The sequence below is a fragment of the Periophthalmus magnuspinnatus genome, chromosome 22 (genome assembly GCF_009829125.3).
Source record: "Periophthalmus magnuspinnatus isolate fPerMag1 chromosome 22, fPerMag1.2.pri, whole genome shotgun sequence".
Taxonomy (NCBI): domain Eukaryota; kingdom Metazoa; phylum Chordata; class Actinopteri; order Gobiiformes; family Gobiidae; genus Periophthalmus; species Periophthalmus magnuspinnatus.
This window is the reverse complement of record NC_047147.1, coordinates 5117640-5140399: the sequence shown is the minus strand read 5'-3', so window position 1 is coordinate 5140399 and position 22760 is coordinate 5117640. Positions and strand designations below refer to the sequence as shown.

Here is a 22760-nt window from a genome sequence, read left to right as displayed (position 1 = left end):
GCTGACGCTGTCAGGCCGAGTTATAGGTCACATCTGCGGAGAGGTGACCCCGCTCACATTGGTTTTAAAGCTTTAGCGCAGCAAAACTACTGTGATTGAATGAATGCAAGATAAGAGCGGTTTAAAGCCTCACTGCGGGGCATCAAAGGCAAAGCGGTAACCTCAGAGACACGTTTACGTCATTTTTTGGATATCTTGGTTAAAATATATAAATTGTACAGCTGATTTATTATGAGTTGGTTCATTTTCACTGTATATAGTCATGTTTTTCGACAATTTTTAACAATTTTTTACATTTTCCATCCACTCACAAACCTGTTGCTGCTGCTGATACGACTTGAGTCTTTTCTTGAATCGAGACGGGAGCACAAAGTCACACCCTCGGGCCAGAAACGCTAGCTCCCCCCTGAGGTCGGGGTCCCTACGCAGAGACGTCTCCTGGATCTTCATGGTGGGGGACGAGACAATAACCCCCCCACCTGTATTAGCCACTAGTAAAGCTACTGTCCCGGGAACGGACACTGGAACAACTGCACGCTAAGCTAACAACACCGGTATGTCCGCTTGACGATACGTTAGAAAGAGTTCAAGAAAAAATCCAATATGTCAGACAGAATTCCAAGAAGTCCAAGATCAATTTCCAAATCCAAGGATATCCGAAAACTACTGGACGCTACCGCAACCACCGACGATTATAAGACTACGCGGAATATAATAACAGCGGTCCAGCTTTTCAGATAAGTCCAGGAAAATGACAAAATCCAATCTGTCTTCCAATGTCTTCGGAAATCCGGGCACATCCCAAGCTAATCCATCAATTTCAGATAGAGATCCCGGAAGACTTAGTCCACAGGATAAGCCAGGAAAATCAAAACATCAAAAAAACCATCCCGAGAGCTACCTTCTCTGCCCGGACGTCCAGTTGTGGGACAGTCGGATGGTTCTGTTCTGGTGTAGCCTCCCTGGTGCCTGCTTACAGCGCTCTGTCAAACCAGGCACGGAAATATGAGCCAAGCGGGCGACAACACACACGGACAGTCCCCAGCACTTGCTCGAAACTGTCCCGTGGGGTGGCGGGGGTGAGGGTGACGGGGGTGGGGTAGAGGGGGTGAAGGGGGGGGGGGCGTGCTTGGTCAACGTTGCACATTAGGGTGTACGTGTTTTGCGGGCTTTTGTTTGGCTAAAGTTAGAGGCTAGTAGTCAGCTAGGGGAAAGTTTTTGGCATACAGGAAGCGCGGGTCAGCGGTTTACTGCAAATTGATTGGCCGGAGTATTCTTAAATGTGTTTCCGTGGAGATAAATTGAGCGTGTGTTGATTCAGCAGCAGCGGCGCACCTGTTGTTAGATCTGTTGACATACAGTAATGCCATAGGACTAGTGCGCGTTTCAGTGCATTCCTCTGACGGGAACAGCGCAGTGGCAATACGCACGGTCGCTCGTATATATCAGCTGTGTATTCTCTCGTGTGTTCGCACTCGCCGATGGTTTAGCGCCGGTTTAAACTCACTTTACTCCTGATGTTGTCACCATGTTAAAATCTCAAACTCTATTTCAATACTCTGTGGTAGGTAATGAAGTATAAGTGGTAAAGTATGGTGCTTAAGTTAAATTTTACAGTATTTACTTTTACTTTACTACATTTGAGAGCAGTATCTGTACGTTCTACTGCACTATTTTTCAGAACTAGACTGAAAAGTACTATTTTAATATGTTTGTGGTAACATCTTGAGTAAAGTTTTTGAGTTAGAGCTTCGACTTTGAGCAAAACAAAAAGAAATACACAAAATTTATAAAAAAAAAAAAAAAAAAGAAATTGATTCATATTGCAACGGTTTGTCAAAATATTTATCACTTTTAATCACTACATTTAACACTTTTCAACAAATTAACTACACTGATTTGAAATACTTTTACGTTTTACTCTTAAAGTACATTTTTAAACAGGTACATAAACACTTAGTAGTTTTTTTTATGTGACACTTTTACTTTTACTTGAGTAACTTGTGAAATCTGCATCTGTACTTTTACTTAAGTAAGTTGAGTACTTTATCCACCACTGTCAATACTAAGAAACAGACAATACATGAATTTCAAAATGATGAAAATGTTGCATTTACCAGGAAGTAAAATCTTACAGTGGATATTTTTTACTTTTACTTCACTACATTTGAGAGCAGTATCTGTATTTTCTACTCCAGTACTTTTCTGAAATGGACTGAAAAGTACTAATTTAATATGTGCGCGGTAATATCTTGACTAAAGTTTTCGAGTTCAAGCTTCGGCTTTGAGCAAAACAAAAAGAAACACACAAAATTAATCAGAAAAATTAACAACTGTTGATCAAAATATGTATCATTTTAATCACTGCATTTAACAATTTTCAACAAATTAACAAAACTTGTGTGAAATACTTTAACTTTTTACTCTTAAAGTACATTTTTAAACAGGTACTTTAACACTGGGTAATTTTTTTCATGTGATACTTTTCCTTTTACTTGAATAACTTAACCTCTGCATGTGTAGTTTTTATTTAAGTAACTAAATTGAGTACTTTATCTGTCAATACTAAAGAACATAAGCTGCATAGATTTCAGAATGATGAAAATGTCGCATAAACCAGGAAACTGAAATCATTTTAAACAAAAAAATAGTACTTTATGTCACCATCTGGTCTTGTACTAGTTATGAAAACACTCCAGACATTAATAAAACGGTTCAGAAAAGGTTGAATTTTGTCCCATTTTAATTAGTATCGATACATGCTAAAATAAACTAACTTTTTGCTAGTTTTGTATCTATTATTATCTGATTTCTGATACTTTTGACAGCCCCGTTCACTCCTGATGTCGCCTTGAGCTGCTCTTAGTTGTGAAAAATCCTTGAACTGTAAAACTTAAACTTTATACAACTGTACAAATAAAATCTACAGAGAGAAGAGTATGGAAGAGTCACAGTTCTCATAATGTACTTGGTTTTCCGTGTATCGGCAGAGCTGGACAAAGGCTGTATCTGGACTGAACCTAGTGCGCAGTGCAGTTGCCATGGTTACGCCTCATCATCGCACAAAGTGAAACCAAAATAAAGCTATAGTCAGTACGTCCTGCTGATCGATTAAAAAAGAGGACGGGGGTAAAAACTCTGAAAACTGTTGTGTATTTCTATGTATCTGACCCACACTGCGCTCACAAAACTACACCAAGGGCTGGGTATTGTTAATAGCTCCAGATGCTCTCGTCGCCGATAGACTCGCAGTTGTGGACTTTCCATTACTGTAACTCCGCAACCAATTGTGCTTCATGTAAATCCAAACGCCGTCTCAAAGCAGAGGCATGGGGCTCTTTAAATACGTTACTTATTTTACCAAAGATTACAAAGTCATAAACTGCAGAACTTCAAATATTCTTTAGTAAATGTTCTAAAAATATGACATGGCAAAAGCAATGTCTTAGCTGCATAAACGCCTGACTTTTTTAATAAGAAGGGCTGTAAAAATCTAACTCTAAGTACAATCTGCATAATCTCTAGTATAAATGTACATTATTGTTCAAATATGTAATTTAAAGTGTTACGGAGCTGTCCAGATAGTTTTTTCATTGTTTCCTTGCATAAAAGTTACTCAAAAGTACATTTGTTTTTATATTTTTCTTCTACTTAAACTGGTATTACACAATTATTTGATGCATCAATGGAAAAATAAGGATGGATTTGTAAAATAGAGGTAACTGTGTGAAAAAGGACAAAAGTACAGGCTGATACTTCCTTTAACATGATTTTTATGGCTAAAAAAAGAAAAAAAAGTCTAGGTGTGCTATAATGGTCGATGATGTACTGAATCCTTAAAGGGTTAAGAAGTTGCCGATACAATACTTCCCTCGATACGTTTCTCGATACTGCGCACTGTCCATTCGATACAATACGATACGATATACAATACAATCCGTTACAATTCAGTGAAAAATAAAGGCTTTCGAGACAATTATGATCAACCCCATTTCCACAAAAAATACATATTAATTGTATTTTATTTTTTTTTATTTATCTTCCATTTATTAAAGATGAATGAACAGAACAGTGCATTTTGTTTTGTGCTTTTTATCAACTAGAAAAACACATCAGATCAGGTCAGTTTTATTCATCCACAGTTTATCCGAGCTCCACGTTTACATTTACACAGAGACATGTGCAGTTTAACGACTCTGAACGATCACAACATATCGATTAAATAACAACTGTGATACTAAAAGTCTTTGTTAAACCAGAGTTAATATGAAATAAACCTGTTTTAACCATCAAAACAGTGAATCAAATGTCAAATGTTCTGGATAAACATGATTTTTTCCTCTAAACAAGACACACAAATGTAACGCAGTGATGGAATAATTTTGTAAAATATACAAAAAAATACTCTTGGCGATATATCGATACATCAGCACTGTATCATTAAATTAAATGATACGATATAGCGATATTTTTGCACACCCCTGACTATGAGAGTTCAAGCAAAAAACACTATTTATGCAGTAAAAAAAAAACAAATCTTCAGCTAAATCACTCTCTAACTGTTTGCTGTTGTCGTATATAAATGTTTATATGTCCGACCAGCGACATATAAAACATACACTGTCTTTGTGTCCTTGGGCAACGCATTTCACCACCTGTCCTTGTATAAATGTAGTGTGTGGCGATTATCTTTCAGCTGCAACAAGTTATTCAACCCCAGTTTCTTCTCATTTCTTAAACAATCACGTGGAAAGACACATCCCGCGGTCGTGGAAAAGATGTCCGTCTGTTTGCGAAGAGTCAAATCATTGAGAAAACATCTAAAGGAGCCTTCAAAAACGACTAAGAACTGTCCAACGCGTTAATAAAAACTGGAAGGAGAGTGTGGACCCATCGACTTTTGGAAAATCCTAACGTTTAGTGAAATCAAACGAAGAAAAAAACAACAGTAGAAGTGAAACGAAGAGCATTTTTTAAATACGTTCCAACAAAATAATAGCGTGTTTGACCTTTTTTTGGCGAGACAGTGTATTTATTATTGTTTTATAAGATTTAACACCAAGGTAAACTCAAAATAATCAATTTCTCGATGAATACGGGACACATTTTGGTCGATAAAGACACCACCGACCGATTAAAGAACAAAACAACCGAAGCTGACAGCACCTCGAGAAGCTATATCTGTTTATTATCTCAAATATCGCCAAAGTTTTTCACAGTCCCGCACGTCTTTTTGAAGCTTCATTAGTCACTTTTATTTTAAGAAACGTTAAATACGGCGTAGCTACATTTGTCCGTCCGCTATAAACGACTCGCGCGAGCACATATGGTTCTTACCGGAGAATCGCTTTACAGAAATAGTTTTTTTGCCTCGTTAAACCGCCGCACGTAAATTGAAGTAGCACAGATGCCCTGCCGTTTGTGCGCGCGCAGCTGAGGCGGACAGAGCCATATTGGGCCATGCTCCGAGCGGGACGGGGTGCACGCCGGAGCACGAGGGAGAACTCAGGACAGAACGACTGGACTTCTCAAATTGTACTCAATGTAGTGTAAATATCAAAGGTTATAAGACTTTCGAAGAACAGACGTAACGAGAATCATTTAGTGGACTATATATGACAGTCTCCTGTGACCTCTCCATACCAAGAGCCGTGTTAAGTGTGAAACCAGACTGAAGTACGACTGAAGTAACACTGAAGTACTCCCATCACGCACCAGCCGCTGCATAGTGTTACTCAAGTAGAAGTAAAGTACAAAAGTGTGGAGTGAGAAGTATTAAAAAGTGCTGTAATTCTATCAGAATCAGAATCAGAATCACTTTTATTGATCCCCGAAGGGAAATTCTCTTAGTTACCAGATGCCACAACCACAGGATAGAATTTAAGAATAAAAATAAAAGTAATTTAAATAAGAATAAGAACTATGATGTTGTAGTTAAATTAACGAGCGCAACTGGTGGAGTTCAGCAGATTAACCCGTGTTTACTAAGTAGTATTTCGATCACAACTGTGTACTACATACTACATGCTGACCTTGTATCGCTGAGCAAGACACTTTTAACTTTCACCATCATCGAGTTTAAGATGAGTACTCTTGATTCTTTATTAACTGATAACTCCTGCTAATTAGTAAAATAATGCATGTTTTGTTCTTCAACACATTACCATTACTACTACTACTACGGCTACTACTACTACTACTGCTACTGCTACTACTACTGCTACTGCTACTGCTACTACTACTGCTACTACTACTTCTGCTGCTACTACTACTGCTGCTACCACTATTACTACTGCAGCTACTACTACTACTACTACTACTGCTACTGCTACTACTCCTGCTACTACTACTACTACTGCTACTGTTACTACTACTTCTGCTACTGCTACTGCTACTACTGCTACTACTACTACTGCTGCTACTACTACTGCTGCTACCACTATTACTACTGCAGCTACTACTACTGCTACTACTACTACAGCTACTGCTACTGCTACTACAGCTACTACTACTACTGCTGAGCAACACACTTCCCGCACCTTTCCTCGTGTCACTGCATTTGTGTGTGTGAGTAAGTGTATGGTGGTCAAGAGCACAAATCTGCAGCCTCGCCTTTGTCAGTCTACCCCAGGGCAACTGCGGCTACTACTGAGTATCGAGTGAAAGTATTATTACTACGACTATGTTTAATAAACTTTAACACTGAGGTAAAATCGAATCCTCATCGTAAATAAATTCACCGTGTTCCGTTTACTCGCTCCATAATTAAAGATCGGATCGGCGGGTGACCTTGTTTCCCCGCTCCTCGCCGTGTTAAACTGCTAATGCCTCTGTTCCGCCGCCAAACGGTGCGTAGCTCGCCAAGAAATACGTGACTCAAAGCGACTCCCACGGCACAACTCAAATAAATTCAAATCAAATCGTCTTATCGGGAGAACAAAGTACAAAGTGTGTGCGTTTGGGGTAAAACTGCTCCGTCGGATTCTTTCGGACAACTGCCAACAACCCCCTCCCCTTTCCCGGGCCAAGGTCACATTCCGCCCGCCCCCGCCGCAAACCGCACTTCTCACCTCCAAACAACAGGGGGAAACATTATACAATCACTATCTGCGCTCCATCAACAAACGAGCACGATCTCCGGAGCGCTTTCCAAATCCCCCTGAATCCCGGCTCATTCCGTGCACTTCCTCCTTCCCTTCCTCGCTCATCCGTGCACGTGCTCTGTGGTACTTCAGTCCAATCCTGTATTTGTTTATTAAAGTACTATCTGTATTTTCTTGAGTAATATTGAAGCTTTTCACTTTTGATCTTTGCCCAAACGTCTCTCTGTTTCTCTCTCTCTGTGTCTCTCTTTGTCTCTCTCTGTCTCTCTCTCTCTCTCTGTCTCCCTCTCTCTCTGTCTCTCTCTGTCTCCCTCTCTCTCTCTGTCTGTCTCCCTCCCTGTCTCTGTCTCTCTGCCTCTCTCTGTCTCTCTCCTTCTCCCTCCGTCTCTCTCTGTCTCCCTCTGTTTCTCCGTCTCTCTGTCTCCCTCTGTTTCTCCATCTCTCTGTCTCCCTCTGTTTCTCCATCTCTCTGTCTCCCTCTGTTTCTCCATCTCTCTGTCTCCCTCTGTTTCTCCATCTCTCTGTCTCCCTCTGTTTCTCCATCTCTCTGTCTCCCTCTGTTTCTCCGTCTCTGTCTCCCTCTGTTTCTCCGTCTGTCTCCCTCTGTTTCTCCGTCTCTCTGTCTCCCTCTGTTTCTCCGTCTCTCTGGCTCCCTCTGTTTCTCCGTCTCTCTGTCTCCCTCTGTTTCTCCATCTCTCTGTCTCCCTCTGTTTCTCCATCTCTCTGTCTCCCTCTGTTTCTCCATCTCTCTGTCTCCCTCTGTTTCTCCATCTCTCTGTCTCCCTCTGTTTCTCCATCTCTCTGTCTCCCTCTGTTTCTCCATCTCTCTGTCTCCCTCTGTTTCTCCATCTCTGTCTCCCTCTGTTTCTCCGTCTCTGTCTCCCTCTGTTTCTCCGTCTCTGTCTCCCTCTGTTTCTCCGTCTCTGTCTCCCTCTGTTTCTCCGTCTCTGTCTCCCTCTGTTTCTCCATCTCTCTGTCTCCCTCTGTTTCTACGTCTCTCTGTCTCCCTCTGTTTCTCCGTCTCTGTCTCCCTCTGTTTCTCCATCTCTCTGTCTCCCTCTGTTTCTACGTCTCTCTGTCTCCCTCTGTATCCCTTTGTCTCTCTCTGTCTCCCTCTGTCTCCGTCTGTGCCTCTCTGTCTCCCTCTGTGTCCCTCCATCTCTCTCTGTCTCCCTCCATCACACTGTCTCTCTCTGTCTTCCTCCGTCTCTCTGTCTCTCTCTGTCCCCCTCCATCTCTCTCTGTCCCCCTCCGTCTCTCTCTGTCCCCCTCCGTCTCTCTGTCTCTATGTCTCTCTCTGTCTCTCCGTCTCCCTCTGTCTCTGTCTTCCTCCGTCCCCCTCCGTCTCTCTGTCTCTACATCTCTCTGTCTCTCCGTCCCCCTCCGTCTCCCTCTGTCCCCCTCATAAATCTCGATATAAGGAGCCGTGCATGTGCGAGTCCTCATGTCGTTGTGCGTTCCGTGTGTGTTGTGTGTGTATTTTGTGGAAACAGATGCCAGGACACAGTTGCTTGCTCTTTTCCCGTCCCGACTGACAGTGGCAGTAACTTATCCTTCTCAACATGCCTCAACTTCTTCCCCGGGTTTAAATTTCTTCCCAGCTTTCCAAAAATCAGGTTAGGAATATTTTGGAATAACACGACGCTAATTTGAAAGAAAACTGGCAGCGTGTTAAGGGCTGAACTTTAAATTAATTGGGGTCTTTTGTGCCGTTGGAGTGGGACGCAGTTTTCCCGGTGGGACGAGTACTTTGGGTCAGATTTGAAAGTAGAAACAGGTCACACAAGTTATGCACGAGGTATAAATCAAATATTAATTTACAGAGGTGTTTATGTACTTATAACCCGAGCGATATGCTTACTAAAGTACTCTTAACACCCGCCCACGCACAAATACTTCTTCTACTATTACTTTATATAACATTACTGCAAATTACCCAAATGCAAAACCGTAAAAACACAACAAAAAAGTCGAGTTTTGTGGTGTTTTAACGTGTTGGATAACGTTTGTTGTTATTGGAGTGTCTCTGTTTTGGTCACATGATCTCCGGAATGTGGGTAATTTTAGCAGCGGTGGAAAGAACAGTGTTGAGACGTAACTGAATACACGTTTTGAGCAACTGTAATCCAGTGTTTGGAGTTCAGTTACTTTTCTAAAAAAAAAAAAAAAAAGCGATACGTTGTGGTTCTGCGCTGGTTTAGCAAAGGAAATGTAATAAACGCAGGTCTTACGGAGAGTTTAAATGTGATTTTTCTGTCTGTAATTACCAAAAAATGCTAAATAAACTGTGAAATTAGCATAAAGTTGCGTGTTAATCCTGTGATTTCAACGCAACTCGATGTAAAAGTATTCGAAGTACTCAGAATTGGACCGATTGAACCACGTAACGGGACACGCCATAAACGTTTAATGCAGGTATTCTGGATGATGTAACGAAATACAGTTTCAAAGCATTCCTCGCATCACTGAATAACAAGTACTCAAAAAAGTAAACAAGTTAAAGTATACAGTATGTTTATGGAAAGTAGTGTAACGGGAATAAAAGTTTTAGTGTTGCAACTGCATTTTTTTAGGATCAAATGTTTTATTCAAGTATTTATCTCAGCTGCAGGTACACAAGTTACAGTCCGATTATATATTTTTTTACCCCCTTTTCAAACCCCACATGTCCCACCTCCCCCCGATGGGCAGATACACAGAGGAAAAATAAATAAATACACAGTAAGGAAAAAAAAAATAAATAAAAATAAAAATATGTATATAGCAATAATACAATGTAATAATAATAATAATAATAATAATAATAATAATAATAATATTAATAAAAATAATAATGATAATAATAAAGATGATGATAGTAGTAATAATTATATATATATATATATATATATATATATATATATATATATATATATATATATATATATATATATACACAATAAGGAAAATAAATAAATAAATAAAAATATGCATATGGCAATAATACAATGTAAAAAAATAAAATACAAAATGATAATATATAGCAATAATATAATGTAATAATAAAATAAATAAATAAATAATAATAATATAAAAAAGTAATCCTGTCCAGGTAGTGCTACAATTTCATTTATTACTTCTAATACTACACATGGTCCAACTCCAGCTGCTTAGTGACACATCTCCAGGCCTTCGTGTACTTTCTAACATTACTACAGTACAATCTGGCCGCACTTCCCTGACTGTATGTTAAAGTCCGATTACATTTTTTCCCCCCGTTTTCAAACCCCAGCCCTCCTACACGCCCTCGATGGGAATATACACAGGAAAAAATACATATATAAATACACAATAAGGACAAAAAATAACTAAATAAATAAATGCATATAGCAATAATACAATGTAATAATAATAAAAATAATAATAATAAAAAAATAAATAAATACACAATAAGGACAAAAAAATAAAAAATTAAAATATGCATATAGTAATAATAATACAATGTAATAATAATACAAATAATAATAATAAATACACGATAAGGACAAAAAATAAATAAATAAAAATATGCATATAGCAATAATACTATGTAAAAAAATAAAATAAAAATGATAATATATAGCAATAATATAATGTAATAAAATAAATAAATAAATAATATAAAAAAGTAAAATAATAAAACTAATCCCGTCCAGGTAGTGTTACAACTTAATTTATTACTTCTAATACTACACATGGTCCAACTCCAGCTGCTTTTAATAATAGTGACACATCTCCAGGCCCTCGCGTACTTTCTAACATTACTACAGTACAATCTGGCCGCACTTCCCTGGCTGTACTGTACGTTTGAATTTCAAATGATTTCTCTTGATTAATGCATCTGCTTGTACCGTTTAATCTGAGATGACAGCTCGCAAAATGACCAGCACGGTTTAAATAGTTCTTAAGTACACTGTGTAACTTTTCTGGTCGACGCGATCCCACCTCCACCTTCCTGTCTCCATAGAGATGACTCTGCTTTGCTGGGAACACTCCGCAGTATGGCATTAAAGTGTATCGATATCAGACGCGCAGATTGGGTTACGGGTTCGAAACACACCGACAGAAAGAGTTTTTAAAATGTAATTCATAGACGGACTGACATTTATAATGCCATACTGTGGGATATTTCAGCTGCAGTTATGGGAAGGTGACACAGCGCGACTTAAAATAGAAATCAGAATTAGAAAAGACAATAGTTTGTGCGTTTTAGTGAAGTATTTGTGAGGGAAAACATATGAGTTGATACAGAAAAAAGTGGATTTGAAATTGAGAAAAATTTGGAGAAAATTTTCCTTTTTCCTGGAGTGTTTTAGTGAAAAGGAACCGTGTCGCCCAAAGGTTCAGCGTCTGAATAGTGAGAACATAACAACTTCCTCCCCGAGCACATAGACACACCTGCTCTGGGACAGGACGAGGAGGGAGAGGGGACGGCGAGGGGAGAGACGAGGTGGACGGGGGCCTGTCTGCTGCTGTAAAATTATCAGAGTAAATATAGAACGCACTTTTTCATGTTTATTTCGGCTCTGGGCGCTGGGCAGACTCCACACGGTTAAAACACAGAGACACGTGTCTCACATGAGGAGACAGAGACAGAGTGGGACGGGACACGCTGCAGCCAATGGGGTTTTGTTATTATGTTATGACTCAACACTTAAGGTTTTTGCATTTTAAATAAGGGAAATATCTACAACAAACTAAAAATGTAATATTTTGGTCCAAAGGAATCATTGTTAAAGGTAAAATAATTGTATGTGGTAGTTATGCAGGTGGAGCTGTGGTACTTCAGTCTAATCCTGTATTTGTTTTTTGAAATTAAAGCATTATTTATATTTTCTTGAGTAATATTGTAAGTAACTTTTCATTTCCCACTTTTGCCAAAACGCCCCTCTCTGTCTCTCTCTCTCTCTGTCTCCCCCTTTCTGTCTCTCCCTTTCTCCCGCTCTGTCTCTCTCTCTATCTCTCCCTCTTTCTCTCTCTCTCTCTGTCTCCCTCTCAGTCTCTCTCTCTGTCTCTCTCTCTGTCTCTCTCTGTCTCTTTCTCTCTCTCTCGCTGTCTCCCTCTTTCTCTCTCTCTGTCTCCCTCTCAGTCTCTCTCTCTCTCAGTCTCTCTCTGTCTCCCTCTCTGTCTCTCTCTCTGTCTCTTTCTCCCTCTTTCTCTCTCGGTCTCCCTCTCTATCTCCCTCTCTGTCTCTCTCTCTGTCTCCCTCTCAGTCTCTCTCTCTGTCTCTTTCTCTCCCTCTCTGTCTCCCTCTCAGTCTCTCTCTCTCTGTCTCCCTCTCAGTCTCTCTCTCTGTCTCTTTCTCTATCTCTCTCTGTCTCCCTCTTTCTCTCTCTGTCTCCCTCTCAGTCTCTCTCTCTCTCTGTCTCCCTCTCAGTCTCTCTCTCTCTGTCTCCCTCTCTGTCTCTTTCTCTCTCTCTGTCTCTCTCTGTCTCCCTCTCAGTCTCTCTCTGTCTCTTTCTCTCTCTCTGTCTCCCTCTGTCTCTTTCTCTGTCTCCCTCTCTGTCTCTTTCTCTCTCTCTCTGTCTCTTTCTCTGTCTCCCTCTGTCTCTTTCTCCATCTCCCTCTCTGTCTTACTCTTTGTCCCTCTCTGTCTTACTCTTCGTCCCTCTCTGTCTCCCTCTCCGTTTTTCTCCATGTCTCCCTCTCTCCCTCTCTCTCCGTCCCGCTCTCTCTCTCCGTCTCCGGTTGTCATCCCGTGGCTAAATCTGTCTCCATGGTGACGCTCTTTGACCTGGAAAGCTAAGAGAGGAAACACATCGCGTCTCGATTCTTTTATATCCCGTCTCACTTCCTCTCGAGAGCGACCCCTCCCCAAACCGCAGACACGGGACGAGTATTTGGACGGTTTTACTACTGAGAAACACACGAAAAAATACACAAAGTACGACGGGTACACAGACACTAATAGATACAAGATGCATTTGAAGTATTGATCCAAAAAAACAACAACACGTTCACAGGAAAAATTTGTTTTGGAATCAAAATTGGATCAGAATCAGGTTTGACGTCGTGTTTTAATAAAAAATGCAGATTTTCTCATTTGTCTTAATTCACTAAGTTATTGCCATTGTGAAACAGATCAAGCTTTTGTCTCCTAACATATCATTTGCTCATCACTTCTCCCTGGCATTTAATAAAATAGTAAATAAATAAATAAATAAAACATTTCAAACCTCTTCTCACTGGCATTTAATAAAATAGTAAATAAATAAATACAAATAAATAAATAAATAAATAAATAAATAAATAAATAAATAAATAAATAAAATAATAACAAATAAAAGCTTTTGTCTGCTAAAATTAAGTAATAATATAATAGTAATAAAGCTAACAAATAATAATAAATAAAAGCTTTTGTCCACTAAAATCTCATTTCAAACCTCTTCTACCTGGCATTTAATAAAATAGTAAATAAAAAAAATAAAAAAAATTATAATAAATAAAAGCTTTTGTCTGCAAAAATCTAAAAATAATCTAATAATAACAATAATAATAATAATAATAATAATAATAATAATAATAATAATAATACATCTAATAAATAATATGAAATAAAAGCTTTTGTCTGCTAAAATCTCATTTCAAACCTCTTCCCCCTGGCATTTAATAAAATAGTAAATAAAATAAATAAATAAAATAATAATACATAAAAGCTTTTGTCTGCTAAAATCAAGTAATATAATAATAATAATAATAATAATAATAATAATAATAATAATAATAATAATAATAATAAAGCTAATAAATAATAATAAATAAAAGCTTTTGTCCACTAAAATCTCTTTTCAAACCTCTTCTCCCTGGCATTTAATAAAATTGTAAATAAAAATAAATAAATAAATAAAATAATAAAATAGTAAGTCAATAAATACATTAATAATAATAATAATAATAATAATAATAATAATAATAATAAATAAAAGCTAGTCAGGATATCTTGGTGTTTTATTATCTTTTCCTGTGTATTGTGTTGTCTGTCAGCTGAAGTTGTTTTAAATAAATAAACTTTCATTGAAAATCTGTTTTCTAACACAAAACTGAAATGACGTTGTTATGGACGACCAGAATCCTTGGCATACGATAACTCGAAAGTGGTTTATTTAAAACAGTTTGGGCCGAAATGTAGAAAACCAAGACTCAGTTTTTCCTTTTCTACACAAAGATGTTTAATAAAATAGTTTGGTGGTGCAATTCCAGCTCACACAAATGAACACTGTTGTTGTGTCCTGAGGCAAGACACTTAATACACTTTGCCCGCAGTGTCTGTACTAAAGCGTATATAAAAATGTGACGATTTACCATTACTTTACTGCACTATTTGACCAGTTCTAGTTAGTTCCTGTTAGTAGAAGTACTTTATTCTCGTACTGCAGTATCCCAGTACTCCATAACACACCATAACTACTTTAACTTCAACTCTAACATTTAATTAAACTTCTTTTCCATCAGACAAACGCATTAACACTTGTTGCTTAATTGCCGCTCGTGGGACGGCTGCCGGGCTCCATAACCCGAACGCTCCCCCTGCCCCAAAGGAAATACCGTCCTGTCAACAAATAGTGTTCAATAACAACAAAGTCCACATAATATGCTTTCATTTTATTTTTACTCTCCCGGGTGGGTTTGCATTACCCTGGCCAAGTCTATCTTAGGGCCCCGAGTAAGTGAGAAACTGTGGGCTCAGGGAAGGGCCCCAACGTGCTGAAGCCTGGAGCGGCAGCAGCCATTTTAAGAATGCATCAGATGAATAAACAAGATTTGAAACGACAAAATACTGACAGGGAATGATTATATATATTTATATCTTAAACAGAAGTACTGAAGAGTGGACTAATGGTTTTTAAAATGTCGTATTACGTCATGTGATTATAAGTACACGGAGTATGCACTTGTGGGTTGTGTTTATGTATTTTAATGATTATGAAGACACTGGAGGGAGTATGTCTTTCGTCCTGCGCTGGGATCACCTCAGGGTCCCACCAGAGGAGCTGGAGGAAGTGTCTGGGGTGAGGGAAGTCTGGGAGTCCCTGTTTAGTCTGATGCCCCCATGACTCGCCCCGGATAAGAAGAAGAAAATGGATAATTGGAAAAAGTTAAATGTGTTGTTTATTACTATGTCCTTATCCTATTCAAATACTCGACTACCAGGTATTTACTACTACTACTACTACTACTACTACTACTACTACTACTACTACTACTACTACTACTACTACTACTACTACTACTACTACTACTTTGTTTTTTTTAATTCAACAATACATTTAACTTTATTGTTGTGTACAAGGTCAATATACTCATTTTTATATAGTACTTTTCCACCTTCAAGGCACCGCACACACACTCACATATTTACACAAACATTCATACAACATATACACACACATTCATAAACATACACACGCTCATACACACACACATTCATAAACATACACACGCTCATACACACATTCACACATTTATATACACACAAAAGACCATTTACACACCCACATTCATACACACACATTCACACACACACACACACCCATTCATAAACATACACATGCTCATACACACATTCACACATTTATATACACACAAAAGAACATTTACACATGCACACATTCATACACACACATTCACACACACACATTCATACACACATTCACACACACCCCTTCATACACACATTTACACACACACACATACACACCCCTACACACCCCGACACACACACCCCTACACACCCACACACACACATTCGCACACACATACACACACAGTTACACACATTCATACACATTCACACACTAGCGCACACAGACACTGGGGGTGAGGTGGGTTAAGTGTCTTGCCCAAGGACACAACCGCAGTATTCATCTGTGTGAGCTGGAATTGCACCGTCAACCTGTGAGTCAATGATGTTTATGTCGAGAGCGGGATTCGAACCATCAATCTTCAGTTCAGTGGAAAAAACACTCTACAAACTGAGCCACCATCTAATAAAGATGTTTACGACTATATCCTATTTAAGTATTCACAACTTCTTCTACTACTACTACTACTACTACTACTACTACTACTACTACTACTACTACTACTACTACTACTACTACTACAATTACTCCTATATTGTAACATAACTATCCAAAAATTCATCCATTCTGTCTTTTTTGAATGAAGAAGAAGTCGTCAAGATGGCGCCTATAAACAGAAACCTATGAATAGTAAACTGTATGTGAATCAGAACTGAAAATATACTTAGGTAGTAATAACTATAGTTGACTACTGCATACTAACACGGACACAGTATCTCATGTGAAGTGCAGTAGGATGTCCTCAAATACTCCTGTCAGTGCGTGGAGTGTCCTGTAGATGGAGCTGTTGTTCTTTTTCATTTATTCAGCTTTGAACTCAGTGACAGTTCAATGAGGCTCCAGGGCCACTAGGGGGCAGCAGCTCCCAGTGTCAGCCCCTGAGCACAAACCCCACAAAAGAAGATTTAGAGGCAAAAGCTTTGATCTGGTTTGGATGATTCCCGACAGTTTTGCTCGTGTGAGTTTTCAGCTCATTAAACTCACCCGGAAAAACTGCAGCAAAGGTTTAAAATAGAGTCTAGAATGTGAAAAGTATAGAAGTACATAGTTGCAGTAGACAGATGTTAAAAAGTAGGTAGAAGCGACAGAAATGAAAACAGATGGAGAGCATAAATTATGTGACTGTGTTGAGTCAGTACTGCAGAGTGTGACCTGAGATACTCACAACTGTGTGTATTTGTATATTCTGTGTATTCTGTTTGAGCAGAAATCTGCATTTTTCCTTCGTACTTTTGTTGATGTTGATGAAACTTGAAAACGAGACAAACACAGTAATAATTCTGATTGTTCTGTAGTTCTTATATACTACTACTACTACTACTGCTGCTGCTACTGCTAATATTCCTACTACTACTACCAGCTTAATACTGCAACTACTGCTATGACTAAAATGAGTCATTTATTTTCACAGCTGTTTTTTTATTCCCAAAAAATCACTACAACTACTACAACAACTACAAAGTACTAGCCTACAACAACTACTACTACTACTACTAGCCACCTATTACTACAAGTACTACTACTACTGGCCACCTACTTCTACTACTACTACTGTTACTACAACTACTACTTCTTCTACTACTAATACTTCTACTACTACTACTTCTACTGACCACCTACTTCTACTACTACTACTACTACTACTACTACTGACCACCTACTTCTACTACTACAACTACTACAAGTACTTCTACTACTACTACAAGTACTTCTACTACTACTACTACTACTACTACTACTACTACTACTACTACTACTACTACTACTACTACTACTACTACTACAAGTACTACTACTACCACCAATACTACTGCTTCTACTGACTACCTATTTCCTCCACTACTACTCCTACTACTACCAGTACTTCTACTGACCACCTACGTCTACTACAAGTACTAGTACTACTACTACCACTACTACTACTACCACTACTCCAAGTACTAGCCACCTATTACTACTGCTGCTGACCACCTACTTCTATTACTACATGTACTACTACTACATGTACTACTACTTCTACTACTACTACTAAAACAAGTCCTCATCACTACATAAAGTATATCGTGTCTCTAAAGATGATTAAAATATGTCCAAAAACACAAAAACAAAAACAATCAGAAAAAGTCCCAGGAGGCACTGCTGTGTCTGCGAGGGCCGCCGTGTTTATCTAAAAATATGATCAAAAATAAACGTTTTAAGTTCAAAAATGTGAACTCTTTGGTCTGACAACACAAATACCCTCATCATATATTTACTTTGAAGTATTTCTCACATACACAGCTCGTATACTCCCCCCTCGAGCAGCGCTTAAGAAAAGGGGTGGAGCTTAACTGTATCCCATAATAAACAACTATTGTCCAGACGACCACACCCAAATAACAGCACAAACCGCTATATTTTTGTTCCTAAACGCCCACGACGACGCAGTCACCGTGAGCCAATCAGATCGCAGCATTCACAGCGTTACCGGGCAGGGGAATCCCGACACCAAATCCCACCAATAAACAAGTTTTGCAGGTTTCCATAGCGACCAAAAGGGAGGGTCTGCTCTGTGAATCCTCCCTCCCCGCCATAAGGCCCAAACTGGAAAAGTGGCAGTGTTTTTAAAGGGGATACTTACATTGTGTGCGATGGAGAAATGCGTTGGAGGGCTGCCTGGTTTGGGAGTGGTGAGCTGATGTTTAACAATGTACGTGCCCATAAATAAGACGATTAAATGTGGGAAAACGAGCCGCGTGAGTAAATACTTCTACAGTTGTGGCTGGAGTTTAAGTATTTCTAGTTTTTTTTATTGTTTGTTTGTATAAAAGTGACTCAAAAGTACATTGTTTTTGTATTTTTCTTCTACTTAAACTGGTATTTAACACTGATTTCATGCATCGAATGGAAAATAAGGATGAATAAAGGTGGAAAAAGGTAAAAGTACACGCTGATACTTCTTTTAAAGTGATTTTTAGTGCCAAAAAAAAAAAAAAGTAGTTTAGGTGAGCTATAATGGACATTTAAAGGTGCACTGTGGAACCTTTGTGCAAAAAAGTGCTTGGTTTTGTTACAGAAACTGGTGCAAAAAAAAAAAAAAAACTTAAGTAAAAGTATCACATGAGAAAAAATGAAAGTACCTGTTTAAAAATCTACTTAAAGAGTAAAAAGTAAAAGTATTTTGTGTTGATTTTGAGGTCTTATAATTATTCAAATGTAGTGATTTTGATACAGATACCGGAGCAAAAAATACTTAAGTAAAAGTATCACATGAGAAAACTGATGCAAGTAAAATTATTAAAGTATCTGTTTAAAAATATAATTAAAGAGTAAAAAGTATTTTGCACTGATTATAAGACTTGGAATGTAATGATTTTGATACAGATACTGGAGCAAAAAGTACTCAAGTAGAAGTATCACATGAAAAAAAATTCATATAAGTAAAAGTATTCAAGTACCTGTTTAAAGATGTACTTAAGGTTTAAAAAGTAAAAGTATTTCGTGCAGATTTTGAGGGATTTTGTTACAGAAACTTGTGCAAAAAAGATACTCAAGTAGAAGTATCACATGAAAAAACTTCATATAAGTAAAAGTATTAAAGTACCTGTTTAAAGATGTACTTAAGGTTTAAAAAGTAAAAGTATTTTGTGCAGATTTTGAGGTCTTATAAGGCTTCAAATGTAGTGATATTGTTAAAGTTACTGCAGCAAAAAATACTTAAGTAGAAGTATCACATGAGAAAAAATGATCAAAGTAAAAGTATTAAAGTACCTGTTTAAAAATGTACTTAAAAAGTTAAAGTATTTCACACATATTATGAGGTCTTATAATGCTTCAAATGTGATTTTTTTTTTTTACAGATACTGGAGCAAAAAAAAAAAAAAACTTAAGTCAATTTTTTCCTCATGTGATACTTCTACTTAAGTAAAAGTAAAGTACCTGTTTAAAAATCTACTTAAAGAGTAAAAAGTAAAAGTATTTTGCACAGATTTTAAGGTCTTATAAGGCTTCACATGCAGTGATTTTGATACAGATACTGGAGCAAAAAGTACTAAAGTAAAAGTATCACATGAGAAAGAAAATTACCTGAGTAAAAGAATTAAAGTAACTGTTTAAAAAAAGAATAAAAAGTATTTTGTGCATATTTTGAGGTCTTATAAGGTTTTGAATGTAGTGATTTTGTTGCAAATACTCAAGCAAAAAATACTCAAGTAGAAGTATCACATGAGAAAAACTGGCTTAAGTAAAAGTATTAAAGTACCTGTTTAAAAATGTGCTTAAAGAGTAAAAAGTAAAAGTATTTCACACATATTTTAAGGTTTTATAAGACTTCAAATGTTGTGATTTTTTTTTACAGATTTGTGCAGAATTTTGTTCAACAGAAGCAACTGAATTAATCATTTATTTATTTATTTTTATACTTTTCTTTGCTGAAACTACAAACTTACAAACTATAAACCCCTGAGTCTGTTCAGCACGTCTCAAAGTACAACAAAAATACTTTTACTTTTCAGTTCAAAACCTAGTGGCGTATAAAGCACAGACGCAGCTTTTTACTACTATTACTTTACCACTGGACAAATACAACTTATACACAACTTACACACAACTCTATGTGGCTAATCATTCTGAAATACATTACACAATCGCTTTAAAGTGTAACACAACTCATTTCTCCCTCATGATGTAACACACTTTAGTACAAACCCGTGTATACTCCACACACAACCTCGAATACTATCACTGCACTGGAAACGTCCTTTTATTATAGCAACCGAGGACATTGTGTGTGCGTCTGTGTGTGTGCGTCTGTGTGTGTGCGTCTGTGTGTGCGTGCCGGTATAAATAAACCTATTCATTTGTGCGTCTTTTCTGCACTTGGCCAAGGTTCTCTCTGTGACCTTATTTCCTGTTGGAGCAGCCGTGGAACGATGATGTCACCCCATTCGCCATCCCAGTGTCAACACCCCCCCTCCCTCCCCCCTCCGCACGCACACAAACGCACACACAACACACACACACACACACACACACACTCTGCATTCAGGCCCTGTCTTTTTCAAACTCCGCTCTGAGAATTCCTCCGGCTCAATAGGTGTTTTTGTGCGATCTGTTTGTTTTAGGCTTTTTCTTCTTCCTGTTATTTCTTTTTTTTTTTTTTCCGAGTGCGTTTCTTTTTATCGCTCTGCTCTTTTCACATCACGCGGGGCCGACTATCTTAAAGGTTAAGAGGTCGCTTCCTTCATTTGTCTCACAGACAGACGGCGGGGGGGTGGGGGGGGTGGAACGGAACATTCGTAGCGAAAAAAACAAGCCTCTGCTACCTGTTTGTATCCATGGAGACACCTGGAATGTTCCGTACTGTGGCATTAAAGGTCCCGTATTACACAAAGTTGACTCTTGTGAGTTTTAAACCGTGTTTTAATGCCGTTACCAAGTCGAAAACAGATCTGGAGTTGTATTTTGTTTCATTCACACATTTGTAGACATGTTTCTCTACATCTCCAAAGCTCAAAATGCTCTGTTCCACCTTGTGATGTCATCAAGTGGTAGTTTTCACGTTAACAGCTACATTTTACCTTTAGTTTGGTAGAGTTTGGCAATTCCAGGTCTGAAATTATCCAAATGATTCTAGAAAATGATGTGTGTGGAGTTTAAAAACACAGTGGAGCACTTCCTGTATCACCACATGATGACATCACAAGGTGGAACAGAGTGTTTTCAGTTTGAGGTTTGTGTGAATGAAACAAAACACAATTCCGGGTCTGTTTGTGATGAGGAAACACTATTATAACAGATCAGAAAATAGTGTAACATGGGCCGTTTAAACGTATTTATTTCCAGGGAAAGTGACAATACGAAGTCAAGTTACAGGTCAGATCTGTGGAGATGCGTCCCCGCTCACAGATGACATTTTCAAACACAAACACCTGTGTAATCCAATAACTGCAAGAGCTTAATGACAGACTGTCTAATGTTCTAGTCAAAGGAACTACATCTCTATGGAGACAAGGCAATAACTGAATAACTGACTCCCCACCAGAAAAGTTACACAGTGTGTCTTTAAACTGTTGACAGCTTAAGGTGCAAAAGCAAACTGCTCATTTACATTGTGTTTAGAACGTGAAAGTGCAAAGTATCACAGGGAAAAATCAATGCAAGGAAAAGTACTACAGTACCTCTTTAAAAATGTGCCTAAAAAGAGTAAAACGTAAAAGTATTTTGTGCAGATTTTGACGTCTTATAAAGCTTCAAATGTAGTGATTTTGATAAAGATTTGTGTTACAGTTACATCGACTGTTTTTTAAAGTTGTTTTTATTTGTATATTTTTGTTTGCTCAAATTATGAACATGTCAAAAATAAAACCTCAGACAATAATTAAAAAAAAAACACTTTTACTTTCTAGTCCTGTTCAAAAATGTAGTGGAGTATAAAGTACAGATACCCAAGTACAGTACTTTATTACTTTTACTTCATTACGTTCCACCACTGAAGTGAATTAGTATAATGCAGGAAACTACTACTGCTTCTGCAACTACTGCAACTACTACTACAACTAAAGTAAGTCATTTATTTTCACAGCTGTTTTTTTTTTTTATTCTCAAAAGATCACTACTACAACTACTACTACTACTACTACTGACCACCTACTTCTACTACTACAACTACTACTACTGCTACTGACCACCTACTTCTACTACTCCAACTACTACTACTACTACTACTACTACTGCTACTGACCACCTACTTCTACTACTCCAACTACTACTACTACTACTACTGCTACTGACCACCTACTTCTACTACTCCAACTACTACTACTACTACTACTGCTACTGACCACCTACTTCTACTACTCCAACTACTACTACTACTACTACTGCTACTGACCACCTACTTCTACTACTCCAACTACTACTACTACTACTACTACTACTACTGACCACCTACTTCTACTAATACTACCGCTACTACTGCTGCTACTGACCACCTACTTCTACTACTACAACTACTACAAAGTACTAGCCTTCAACGAAAACGACGACTACTACTACAACAACTACTACTACTACTACT

At 38.0% G+C, this 22760-nt stretch overlaps 1 protein-coding gene across 2 annotated transcripts in view; it reads right to left on the bottom strand.

Moving 5' to 3' along the window:
* ppp2r3a (protein phosphatase 2, regulatory subunit B'', alpha) overlaps window positions 1-22760 on the bottom strand; it is a 132211-nt gene that overhangs the window by 17076 nt on the left and 92375 nt on the right. Inside the window, exon 1 of one of the 2 annotated variants that reach the window (XM_033988138.2) lies at window positions 316-1049. The exons of the other annotated variant lie outside the window; for it this stretch is intronic. Coding sequence (XP_033844029.1) covers window positions 316-450 — 135 coding nt within the window. The 5' untranslated portion in view covers window positions 451-1049. Of the gene's footprint in view, window positions 1-315; window positions 1050-22760 lie in introns of those variants that run through there. 2 annotated transcript variants of the gene reach the window in all.